This window comes from Coffea eugenioides, chromosome 7 (assembly GCF_003713205.1).
Source record: "Coffea eugenioides isolate CCC68of chromosome 7, Ceug_1.0, whole genome shotgun sequence".
Classification (NCBI taxonomy): Eukaryota; Viridiplantae; Streptophyta; class Magnoliopsida; order Gentianales; family Rubiaceae; genus Coffea; species Coffea eugenioides.
In genome coordinates, this window is record NC_040041.1 from 11,055,769 (window position 1) to 11,069,675 (window position 13,907).

General features: G+C 34.8%; 1 protein-coding gene across 1 annotated transcript; it reads left to right on the top strand.

The window, feature by feature from the left end:
- The first annotated feature begins 2,301 nt into the window (after positions 1 to 2,301).
- Positions 2,302 to 4,690, top strand: LOC113777791 (cytochrome P450 71A1-like). Its single transcript, XM_027322992.1, has 2 exons — positions 2,302 to 3,282; positions 3,980 to 4,690. The coding sequence occupies exons 1-2, from the start codon at positions 2,377 to 2,379 to the stop codon at positions 4,607 to 4,609; spliced, it is 1,536 nt and encodes a 511-aa protein (XP_027178793.1). The 5' UTR covers positions 2,302 to 2,376; the 3' UTR covers positions 4,610 to 4,690.
- The last annotated feature ends 9,217 nt before the right edge of the window (positions 4,691 to 13,907 follow it).

Here is a 13,907-nt window from a genome sequence, read left to right on the forward strand (position 1 = left end):
AATACTTCAGCATAAATTTTTTTTGACATGCAACATGCATTTTTCTTTGAATTTTGCTTGATTATCAGGCCTGTAAGCAACTAATACTATTAAAACTTTACCATCTTTTTCTATGTTATATTTATCATGTAAGTCTTGACTTTTATCTTTTATCGAATATTCATATTTATCATGTAAGACATGATTTCTATTAAGTATTTGTATTCGCTAATAATTAGATGAAAATAAGTTTAAATTACATTACATTATATATCCCATGAATATTAAAGGGAAAGTAATGCTATTTTTTGGAATTATTTTTATTTTAAACTACTATTTAATTTGACTTAAATTACATTGTGTTTGAAAAAGAACCTTTTGAGAAAAATTTTAAAAATAAAAAAATATAAGACCATGTAGAATTAATATACGAGAAATTATTAAAGCCAAGATCAATTTAGCAAATCATGAAAATAATTGATAAATTAATATGAGAGAGAGAGAGAGAGAGGAGGGAGAATGTGAGTGAGTAGGAAAAAACTTTAATTGGACAGAGAAGAAGAGGAGTAATTAGTGTTTAATGGATTAAAAAATCAAGAAAAATATATGGAGTTGACTGATTAAAGATAACTTTAGCATTTGAGAAAATTTTGCTTTGGCCGGAACATTATTACTCTGGATGGAAATATTGCAAACCGTGAAATATTACTATAATTCTTAACATGTCACTATTGAATCAAGAGTTAAGGTTCATTGGAAAGCAATCATTAAACAGTAGTATATGAATTGATTATTGTTATTCTGTATAACTTTCAGAGTATGTTTTATGTTTAGTGTCTTATATTCATTAAATTTATTATTTTAGTTCATTTATATCCATTGTTTTGGAAAATTAAAATTCGAAGATAAAAGATGTCCATGCAAACGCACTGGTGAATAACTGGTGGCCTAGTTATATTGCTTGCATATCCACAGAGTGACCATGCTAACGCTACTACATTAATACACCAGTCCGTTGGTAATACTTGTTTGCATTACTCATACTTTTGCAGTTCTTAATTACTTGTATTACTTATTCTTTCTTCCCAACAATTCTACAGCCCATTATCATCATTCCAATTTATTGCAAAGCATTTGGATAATCGGATGTTCGACCGAGTTTAATTAATCAAATTTAATATGAATTCACTTCAGTAAAATAGATTTCAATATGGTCTTGGTAAAAACAAAATTATGAGAGTGCTCAATTGGTTTGAAAGTAATTCTGAGTTCTTGATTTTTTATTTTAATTGACACACACACTTACCATGTTACAGATGTTCACTCCACGTTATTGCAGATATTTAATATTCTTAACTACTATTTTCGTTTATTCTTTTTTCCGTCTCTTCATTTTCCTTCTTTCTTTTTCTTGATCACTTGCATTTTGTGAAATTATTTTTCATATTTCCAATAGTTTGCTTTACTTGGCTTTTCATATTTGTAATTATTTTTCGTCAATATCAATTTCTTCATATTTATGACTAACAATCTAATAGGGATTTATGCCTTTCCAAATTGTTAATTATTTGGTTAAAAAACCTTTAAAAATGATTTGTTTTATTGTATGGCAATTTTTGGGGACCAATTATTTTTCCTTCAAGCCCCACATCTTTCTTGCTTGGTTTGTTGTAAGAGTTACACAGATCCTGTTTGATAACCTAATTGAATATTTAAATTTAATGAATTTATATCTTAACAATTTTGTATGGCCCCTTATAACCGCTAATTTTCTTTTGTAAATCAATAATTAAAACTTAAAACTTATGCTATTGGCTTAATTATGGGGTTTTGGTCCTGCCGCTGCACTTGAGATACTCAGCCCCCTTTAATAATAATCAATGTAATGCTACCACTTTACCTTGCCCACGTGCATTTATTTCACAACATTTTTGGCTGCAATTTGTGAAGACGGTGGAATTGCTCTCCAATTTCATAGCCATCTTGTGGCAACATAATGAAAAGTATATCAAATCAAAAGGACTCATCTAAACATTCTGACATTCACTGATTATCTCTCATTCATAGATAAAATATGGAAATCGTAATTCTGCAAATTCATCATAATATCTCCTTTATAACTATTGAAGAAAATTTGAAGACAGATAAATTATTTATTCTAACTATTCTTCCATGGAAACAACAACAGCAAAACCAATTTAAGGCTTTTAACCCATGTGCCACACTGATCACAATAATTTGCATAGTGAGTTCTTGCTAGTAGTTGTTGAGTGACTTCCACGCCCTTGCTCATTATAAATACCGGCCCCCTCCACATTCCAAACACACTCAACCACCTTCTTTGTGCTATATTCTGCTTTCTTCTGCCACCACCACCACCCCCACTGCTCCCACAAAATGGAAAGCTTTTCTCCCACCTGGGCTGCATATGCACTTGTGTGGGTTGCAACGGTGGTTATTGCCCACCTCTCGAAGCATTTCCATCAGAGAAAACTCAACCTCCCACCAGGTCCAAGGCAATGGCCTATAATTGGAAACTTAAACCTCATTGGCACCCTTCCTCATCGTTCACTCCATCAACTCTCCCTCACATATGGCCCCCTAATGCACCTTCAATTCGGCTCCTTCCCAGTTGTCGCTGCCTCCTCTGTGGAGATGGCCAAAGTTTTCCTCAAAACCATGGACCTCACATTTGCAGGGAGGCCTAAAACTGCAGCCGGAAAATATACCGCTTATGATTACACCAACGTGACTTGGTCCCCTTACGGACCATACTTGCGCCAGGCACGTAAGATTTTCCTTACGGAATTATTCAGTGCAAAAAGACTAGAATCATATGAACATATTCGGGTGGAAGAAATGAATTCGCTTCTGCTACAGCTGTTCAAGTCATTGGGCAAGCCTATCGTGTTGAGAGATTATCTTTCAACAGGGAATTTGAACGTGATTAGTAGGATGGTCCTGGGGAAAAGATACATTGTTGAGTCTGCGAACTCAATTCTCACGCCCGAAGAGTTCAGGCAAATGCTGGACGAGGTGTTTTTGCTGACTGGTGTGTTTAACATTGGTGATTTCATACCTTGGATCGATTTCTTGGATTTGCAGGGGTATATCAAGAGGATGAAAATCTTGAGCAAGAAATTTGATAGGTTTCTGGAGCATATTCTCGATGAACATAATGCCCAGAGGAAGGACGAAACTGATTGTGTCAGCAAGGACATGGTGGACGTCCTTCTGGGCCTTGCAGATGATCCCACTTTGGAGGTGAAGCTAGAGAGGCATGGAGTCAAGGCATTGATTCTGGTATATATTACTTACAAACAGCATACCGCATGCTGTCAAGTTTTAAACGACTGAAAACTTGAGAGAAAATATTCAGTGATCTTTTGAACTTGAATACTCCCCAAATTTTTCTTTGCTACTGAAAACTTGAGAGAAAGTAGTCAGGATCTTTGGAGTTTGAGGAAAATTTTTCAGTGGAGGCAGAATTAACAAGAAAATTCTTTTTAATCCTTCTAAAAGAAATTGCTTTTGATAAAGGTACTCAAGTAAGTACGAATATTGTTGGCCAAGTACAGTCAATTTGCAACTTAAAAACGTTTGTGGGCCAAGTCAATTTGCAACACAAGAAGTTGATTAGAACTTGAGTTTTGCTGATAAGTACATTGGTTCTATTCGTTTGTTTATTCTTTGCCAAATTATTATAATATCCATGATAGTAAGATTTATTTCACGTTCCGGTGGGGAGCACAAATAATAATTCTTATGAAATTCCAAGCCTATTATAGGAAATTTATTTTGTGCCCTGTTTCTGCAAGAAATAACCACTTTTTTTGCAATTTTTTTTAGGTTATTCTCTAAACACGGTTTTTAACTAATTTTTTTTAATTACGTTTTCATTCAGATATCACATTCGGAACATTGAAACATAAATAAGTTTAAGAACTTCAATAATTGGACTAAGTTTCTTGCTGCACTTTGCGTAATGATTGAACTCTAGGACCTACTTGCTGGTGGAACCGAGACCTCAGCGACTACAGTAGAATGGGCCATTTCGGAGCTACTGAAAAACCCAGAAATATTCAACAAGGCAGCCGAAGAACTCGACCGTGTTATCGGTCAGAATCGATGGGTGAACGAGGAGGACATGCCAAATCTTCCTTACATAGAGGCTATTGTTAAAGAAACAATGCGTATGCATCCCGTGGTCCCATTGCTAGTGCCAAGATGTGCTCGCGAAGATTGCAAAGTTGCAGGGTACGATATTCAAAAGGGGACTCGAGTCATCGTCAACGTTTGGTCAATTGTGAGGGACCCTGAATTGTGGGAGAAGCCAGAGGTATTTTGCCCCGACAGATTCATGGGACAGGACATTGACTTCAAAGGGCAAGACTGTAAGTTCTTGCCATTTGGTTCTGGAAGAAGAATGTGCCCAGGGTATAGTTTAGGCCTCAAGGTTATCCAATCTAGTTTGGCCAATCTTTTACATGGATACAGATGGAAGTTGCCAAATGACATGAAGCCTGAGGACTTGGACATGGAAGAAATATTTGGGCTTACTACACCAAGAAAGATCCCACTTGTTGCCATTGTTGAGCCTCGGCTTCCTTGTAATCTTTATTCACTATGATTCACTACGTATCTGTTTGATCTCCCAGTATCATCATTATCAACTATTGTTCAAATAAATCAGCCCTGAAAATTTAGAATTTGTAGCTGCGCTTACATGTGTTTGCCAATTGCCACAAAGCTACAAACCCTTGTAGCTTGTAGTAGGTGCATGGCATAGGCGTAATCACTGAGACTGTCATGCCTATTGATGTCCAAATTTGTTCGCAATTGTGTGAAACTGTGAACATGCACTCCCCATAACATTCTGACGCTAATTTAAATTTGCAATAGCAGGTTCACAGTCAAAGCAATGTGCTCTCGGCCATCTTTCCTCTAAGCATTTTTCCATCAATTCCCCTCGCCAAGGCCAGAAGTTGTTCCTACTTCCTGTGCACCTCTAAGCCATCCCAATGGATTGGTGCGACTTTCCATACTTGTGCAATTTCACAGAAAAGGGCATATGCTCTTCTGTTTGCGTTTCTGTTTGGTCCACACGACATCTATACCTATCATCCTCTTTCCCTGTTCTCTACGGCTCTACCTAATTACTTCATTCACGGATAAGATTCTTAGGAGACATTCCCAGATAAAATGTTTAATTATGCTTAATTTTGAGACTTCAAAGAATCTTATTAGATGTGCTTACTAAATTTATTTGGGCAAATTACATAGAATCTCCTATAGTTTTGTATAATGCCAAATGACGTCTCTAAGGTTTCAAAATAGCCGCATAACCCCCGTGATTTTATGTAAGGTGAAAAATAGACGGAATGCATAATCAGTTATGATGATTAGACCACACATGCTCTAAAAGTGGGTGTAATTAAATCATAATATCGATTTAATCCCTTATAATTTGCATAAATGTCCACTTTATCCCTATGGTCTTTGCATTTATCCATATGATTCCCCTATGATGTTGTACAAGATGGCCAAATTGTTGTTTGATTTAACATTTACACAAGGGTATTACTGTTATTTCAACTAATGGCATCATATAAACTATTTTTTGTTAAATTTCTAGTTTATATGAAACCATGGGAGGTGAAGTGATTATTTTAAAACATTAAGGGGATCTATGACAATAGATGAAACTGCAGGGGGTTATTAGTAATTTATCCAATTTGTTTTGATCTTTGGTTTACGTACATGGACATATATTGTCATGCGTGTGTTTTCAAATTGAATTCTTTTCCTATTGGGTTCATACCATGTGAATCATGTGAAATAAATCTCTTACCGCAACATGTGGTTGAAAATTATTGAATTTAATAATTTCGTAGGTTAATTGCATTGCAATTTAAGTGTACCAAAGATGGAAAGGACGTAGTTCAAATTACAAAACAGAAATGCTAGCAATTGTTAAAGAAGTTATATCATGTTAAAATAATGATAGTTAGAGTATGGACGTTTTTGAGAATAACTGAGGAGTCATCTATTGACAAAGATTTATTGTCAATTAGTTCAATTTAAGTCCTCCTTCATATTTTCTTTAATTGTTTTTATAAAGAAGATAATTTCATTGATTCACACAAAGCTGCACAAATAGCGGTAAAGACATGAATGAAAAACATGCAATAGAAACAACAGATAGACGTGATTTCCTTCAAAACAGAGAAACGAATTACTTAACAACATAAGAATTACACTAAGATTGTACTATTTTACACCTAACGTCGTAAGAATTACACAACTGGATATAACTAGAAGAAACTTCAATTGAACAAAACAGTTGGTTCAACCGGCTGCTTTCCTGCAAGTATTTTCTGCTTGAGCACCAAAACAGTCCAAAGAACTAGCGACCAAGAATTGATGTAAGGAACCAAAATAATACAAATTGTTGGTATAACTAGACGAAACTTTAATTGAAGAGGCTCCAGATCAACCACTTAAGTGAACTCAATTTCATTTTATAATTTTTATTTATTTGTCTTGGCTTAACTGGCTGCTTTCCTGCAAATATTTTCTGCTTGAGCACCAAAGCAGTCCACCGAACTAAGGAACCAAAACAATACAAATTGTTGGTATAAGGTGCAAGCAGAATGATATATAATAAAAATTGTACTGATGATAAAGATGATGGAGGGGAAACATCTTAGCCAGTTCTCTATGGTTCATAGAAAATTACTTCATTCCCAGTTTATATCAAAACTGTTTCGCACTTTTATCATTTTCTGATATAGTTGCGAAATTTAGAGGTTTTGCTACTAACATCTATCGAAAGTTTATAGATCAGCTATTTCAATCACCAAAGACGATCAATTTTTTGGCTTAATTTGGTGTTCCCTCGAAGCCTGAGCAAAGCAGCTTATTATCTTCAAAACAGATGTTCTAATACTGAGAGCAATTTGTTAGGAAATTGGCTTAATTTCTTTTAGGTAGAATTCTTATTTGTGTGGAAGTAACTAGTTTCCTAATTGGTTTTAGTTACTTGAAGTAGTAGCTAAGAAATATTCTATTTAGTTTAGGATTAGAAGTCATTTCCTATTCTATGCAAGTCTAGGAATTAGAATTGGTTTCCTATTGTTATTTGGGTTTTGGCCAAATAATTTTTCCTATAAATAGATGGGTTGGCATACTACACAAGAGACACACAAGGGCATACAAGAGGGCATCATGTGGCCTTATACATGGGGTGGTGAGAGGGTTTTTAGGAGATGAGAGATGGTATACAAGGGTTGGGTTTGGGTTCAATTTATATTCTTGTATATGGTTTTCCTCTCATAATAAAGAACGGATTTCTCTCCGTGGATGTAGGCTCAATGGTGGAGCCGAATTACGTTAAATATTGTGTGTCGTCTATCTTTCATACTTGTGGCTTGTTCCTCATTAAATTGTTGTGCACTTGATATCTCAATAATTGTTTGTTTCGCACTTGGATCCTAACAAGTGGTATCAGAGCCTGGTTGCGAGACTGGGTTGCTTTCAAGCACTTGGATCCTAACAAACTGAATGGTTGGATCAAGAGTTTCGTTGTTCAAGGTTGGATCCTGATTAACTATTGAGATCAAGTGGATTGGTAGCTGTCACCAATTGAACAATTTAATTGGTGGTATCCTTGTTTCAATGGCTTGGCAAAAAGTATTGATAGTGAATGATGAAAAGTGGAAAAGTATGGAGATGCTTGATGGTGAATCTAGGCAGGTGATTCAATGGTCAAGAAAAAGGTGAAGTCCAATGTTGATTTTGGACGTGAATCGGTAGAGACTTTCTCACACCTCCAACAGTTGATATTTCATTTCGGTGGATTTTAGATTTTGGTTGTGTTTTTTGGGTGGTGTGGCACGTGTCCCAAGAAAACAAGGAGATCTAATTTCTATGCGCCAGAAGACTCTGATAGTTACGAGTTTTTCGTTTTAGGTGGAGTGTTGGAAACCACACATGGCGAGACAGTCCTGAGGATGGGAAGAAGTATGGTGATTTTACAACTTGATTGCCTCAATGGTTAGGGTTAGAGCTCATAGAAGGGGATTCCAGATTGCAAGTGGTGGTGAGAAGAAATCCTGCAAAGGGAGATGGTGAATTGAGACACCGTCTCACGAGTCAACTGGAGGTTGGATTCAGAGTAACTACACATGTTTATTTGCCGATTGAATCAATTTGGTGTCAGGACTGTATCGATTCGGGTGTGTAGTTTGGTACCATATTATTTGGTAGTTGAAGGCAAATGGTTGCTAAAAGAAATTTTCGCCAAGGTGGAGATTTGTTAGGAAATTGGCTTAATTTCTTTTAGGTAGAATTCTTATTTGTGTGGAAGTAACTAGTTTCCTAATTGGTTTTAGTTACTTAAAATAGTAGCCAAGAAATATTCTATTTAGTTTAGAATTAGAAGTCATTTCCTATTCTATGCAAGTCTAGGAATTAAAATTGGTTTCCTATTGTTATTTGGGTTTTGGCCAAATAATTTTCCTTATAAATAAATGGGTTGACATACTATACAAGAGACACACAAGGGCATACAAGAGGGCACCATGTAGCCTTATACATGGGGTGGTGAGAGGGTTCTTGGGAGATGAGAGATGGTATACAAGGGTTGGGTTTGGATTCAAATTGTATTTTTGTATAGGATTTTCCTCTCATAATAAAGAACGGATTTTTCTCCGTAGACGTAGGCTCAATGGTGGAGTCGAATCATGTTAAATATTATGTGTCGTCTATTTTTCATACTTGTGGCTTGTTTCTCATTAAATTGTTGTGCACTTGATATTTCAATAATTGTTTGTTCTGCGCTTGGATCCTAACACAATTTAGTCCATTCCGAGTTTTCTTTTAGGACATATTTTCATACTAAGGCCGTTGATTCAATCTCTTAATTGGGTTTTTCATGATAGCGATTGAAGGAAAATGTTTCCATCACTGCCAAAATGCAATTTCAATTTCGATACGTTTTCTTTAATGGGTTCATTTTGGTCGAATCGATTGGTGCCCAGATTCATAGTTCTCTCAATTCTGACATGCATTCATTATTTAAAACTCGAGACTGAGAAGTGAAGCTACCAAGCTAAGGGGATCAAAAGCCAAGGTGTCGGCAGAATTAGGCTGGCTAACAACAAGGCGACTGATGCGATAGATACAAGGTAATATGAAAAAGATAAACAAGTGTCGGCAGAATTAGGCTGGTTAATAACAAATCGACTGATGTGACAGGTACAAGGTAATACGAAAAAGATAAACAAACAACAAAATAAAAGAAAAAGTGCACCAGAAACAAAACCCAAATATTTTCCTATTGTCATGGCGTAATCAGTGGTGGATTTAGGACCCAAGATTAGGAGGCAATTGCTACGATTAAGGCAAATTTTTTGTTGAAAAATGTTAATAACCAGTATGGTAGTTGTGTGAATTTTATTGAAATTATATAGTATTTTGCAATAATAACAACTAGATGATAATTTTTTTGTATAGTTGACAACAAAAAAATTTTATGTTTATTATTTTGTGCCCAAACTTTTGAAATCCCCTTTTTGCCCCTAAATTTTCTACTACTACTTGTCTTCATTAATTCCACTTTGTCCCCCCAAACTTTGGACGATTACCCACTTTAGTCCCTAAACTTCAAAATGGGACACTTAAGTCCCTAAACTTATAAATATCTCCCAATTAAGGAAAATTATTAACAGAATCTTGAATGCCGTGGTGGTAGAAATGTCCCATTTTATAAGAGTTTAGGGATTTAAGTGTCCCATTTTATAAGTTTAGGGACTTAAATGTCCCAATTTATAAGTTTAGGGACTTAAGTGTCCCATTTTGAAGTTTAGGGACTAAAGTGGGTAATCGTCCAAAGTTTGGGGGGATAAAGTGGAATTAACCCTTTTAAACGTGCCATCATTTATAAACTAGGGATAAATTTAGAAACCTCCCATGAGGTTTTTGACAATTTCACTCAACTCCTCTGAAGTTTCAATAATTACATAGACCTCCCTTGGTCCAATCAAATGACTAAAATATCCTTCACTTGGTAGTTAATTCATAAAGGGACATTTAAAACCGTAAAATACTTCTTATTATTTTCCTTGTCATTTATTCATCTCAAAGAACAATCTCCATCCATTTCCTAACTTTCATCTCTTCCTCTCTCACTCCCTCCCTCTTTTCCTCTTTCATACTCTTCTCTTTTTTTCCTCCTATAATGGCTTCTCTCTCTCACCAAATATCGTGCTTCATTGTTACTAACCACATCACTATCAATTTTTTATCATCTCCAAAATTTATCTGTATTTTTTTTTTGTCTTCCTGCCTCTTTCTTACTATAAAAATTTTAGACCCTTTCATTTTTTTATTTCAATGTTTTTACTCTTTACAAATGTTAGCCAATTAAAGTCATCAAATTAATAACGTGCAGATTGTGGATTTTATTGTTAAACTAGGGGAAGATTAAAAAGTTGGCAGTGATATAGGGAAAAAAATGAAATTGAGAGTTGGAAGATAAAGGAGTGACCATTATGTTTGTTAAGTAAACAAGCCTAGCAATTTAAAAACTCATTGGTTCTCTCTTTTATTTCCGACTATTAATTGTGATTTTACTAAATAGGAACAATTTTGTCTCTATTTCTAGGTGTGCTAGAGCAATAATGAATTATATTCTTAGGCACATGGGGGCATTTCTTGGTTTAGTATTGGTGGTGGTGGTAGAGAGTTGCATTGGATAAAAATTAGCAAGTAATGAATTTTGAGATGAGTTGGAGTCGTCGGACTCTGTTTGCTTTAATGAGTATATCATGTATAAGAAGTTAAAGATTAAAAGTTTATTTTGTTTTGTCCTGTTATCTAGAAAAAGGTTATTTTAGGATATTTGTGAAAAAGTATAGACTATTGGGCCTATATTGTTACATAAACCTTAAAAGCAAGGGAGATAGGTGTAATTTTTAAAACTTGAGAGGAGCTCTTTGCAATTGCTGGAAACCTCAAGGGATTCAAGGGAGGTTTATGAAATAATCTCTATAAATTAATGATAATAGTAGACTTCAAGAACTTTACTTTGGAGAACAAAGTAAAGGAATATAGAAATTTTTAAAAATTTTACGAGGTGAAATTATAGGGCAAGAATGAAAATTTAAAAAATTTTCAAGTCAATTTAAAGATTCTTCAAGGTTGAGGAGGGATAGTTGCCCATCTCGTTTGATCGAGCAGATGATGCTTGGTTTTATAAACAAATTCAGACCACACATCTAATTCGCTCTTGGTAAATTGTAGTCTTAGGCAAATTGCACTTTCGTTAGGATTAAGGGATAGTTAGTTATACTATCTTTCCCTTATTGACTTCTTATATGGAATAAAAGGACCTTCTCATTTAGACAAGGCATAGATTTCAAAAACTACCCTCTAAAAGCTCCTTTGCACAGCATAGCTTTTAAGCTTCCTTGGACCAATCAGTCATTAATTATGGCCATTGGTTTTGAAAGAGATCCCCGAGAAGGCATGGGCCAGCCATGTTGTATTCAGTGTTTTCAAATTCTGATCGAATCAATCGGTCCAACCAATCAAACTAGGAATCGGCCAAGTATTTGGTTCGAATCTCACTAAAAAACCATTTGTTAAAAACTTGATCAAATTCAATCAAAAATCTAGTTTGACCGAGAATTGACAAAGTCGATTGAATCCCGATTTTTCCCGTTTACTTGCCCTGCCTTCATTGATCCGCGTATCTGTTCCCACATCTCAGGTATAATTTCAAATGCAGTACTCTTTTTTCTATGAAAAGTCCCAAGCAACATCATACAACCAACAGGACAACAGGAGGCAAAGGCCTTTTTCTCTTCCTTTGATCTTTGACTAGCTCTAAGAAGTAAAACTAGTCTGAATCGAAGTTGCAAACCCAAGAGAGAAATTCCATTCTCTAAGTTCTTGAAAGATTTGAAATCAAATTGAAGAAAAAAAGAAAGAGCAAAGAAGGGAAGAGAAGAGAGAGGAGGGAAAAAGAAAATAATGAAGATAAGAGTTTTAATGTGTGTGTGATAAAAGAAGAGAACAAAGCAAAAGAAACAACGAAGAAGAAACAGGGGAAAAATGAGAGAGGAAAAGGAACTGGCGGTTGCGTAAGGAAGAAACAGGAAGGACACATTAGGTTTGGCATTTATTAACTTTAAATGTCCTAAAACTTTGAGATAATTTTACTTTGACCCTTTATTTTTCTAATAAAGTATAAAATCAACCCATTATATTTTTCAAATTATATTGTTTACATATAACTTTTAAAATTTTTTTCAATGGAGTTCTTTTGGATTAAATCCAAACTCATCAAATATGTATGTAAGGTTGCAAACTACAAATTTAACAGGAACTTTTATATATTATATGTATTATATATAATTAATATACTTATAACGTATTTATGATGTTATCCAATTTGAACCCTGATCTAATCGGTTGAACCCATTGATTCCTAACTCATAAACTTGATCGAGTCATTACCTGGTTCAAGTTTCAAAACATAGGTTGTATTGAGGACGGCCAATTGTCCCCTCCCCCCAAACTTTGCAAAATTTAGAGGCTAAAATTGAAAGTTTTACAAATTTTCATGTTTTTACCGTAATTGCCCTCCCTGCACCTCTTCCCTCCAACGCCAATATTTGTTGAATAATTTCATCTTCCCCCAAACTATCTCCCTAAACAACCAGTTTCTTTTTGGTGTCTCTCTTATAATTAAAATGCAAGATTACTACCTAGTTGAATAAATGTAGAAAGTTTGAAACAAAAAATTGATAAATACACAATCTTAAATCAACTTTATCCATGCATAATAATGACATTCTTTTTGAGTATACAACACTGTCCACACTTACCATAGGTCCTAACTCCACTATTGCATGAATGGAAGCTGGGATGGGATATCAAACTTCTTACTTGTTCTTTCTGTGTAAGTCCAACTTAATTAGAAACTTCCTCCTAAAAAAATAGCATAAAATAATAAAGATTCTTCTCGTACGATTGAAAAAGGACAGGGAATTTCGGTTAGTGGTACTACCTTTTACTTACAAGTTTGGTTTATTGAGAAGAAAGGGACTGTTTTTCAAGCCATGAGACTCCACTTGTCCTAATATTTATTTTCTCAAACAGTGATAACTACTGAAGATAAAAATTTTGTTGTTTTTCCAGTGTTTAGAAGTAATACTGCTGATTGTGGAGCTTTATTGTCGTCAATGTGGAAAGATTAAAGAGCAAAGAAAGGAGAAACAAAGATGTGCTTAGCATCACATGCACAAAAATATACACAACTTCAAAGGACGAAATTCCACAGGGAAGCACTCCTAAGCAATAGTTTGTTGAGAATTCTTGCACTTGAGCTTGATTGCGGGGGCTTGTTATATAAGTTGGTCCGAAATGAGGTGACGGTATAGAAAAATAAAACGAAAAGTTGAATAATATTCATGCCAGGATATGGTAGCTTCCACGCTAAATCGAATAATAATTGTCTTGAATGGTTAATTAAAGTTGCCTCCTTAAAGTTTGGTAAAATAATTAACATTTTTTCAATATAAAGTTTTGTTTGCCTTCATAGAATGTCACAATTAGGTTTGAAAGGCCACGTAAACGTAAACTATCCAACTGTATTGACCTTAACTCATTAAGAACTTACTTAAGTTGGGTGATCAACTGATTAAATTAAATATCAGAGCATTAGTGTTTTGTATGGTTTTAAATCAGGTTTGAATTTGACTCAATTTGGCTTCAGTTTGACTCAATTAGCATCAATTTGAAATCCATATGCAAAAAAATCATTTATTTGAGCTTGGCTCAAGCTCTTTAAAATTTTAAAAATAAATAATAATTTTAATTTGATTAGACCCGTTTAGCTTCCAGTCTGAGTTTCAGATGAT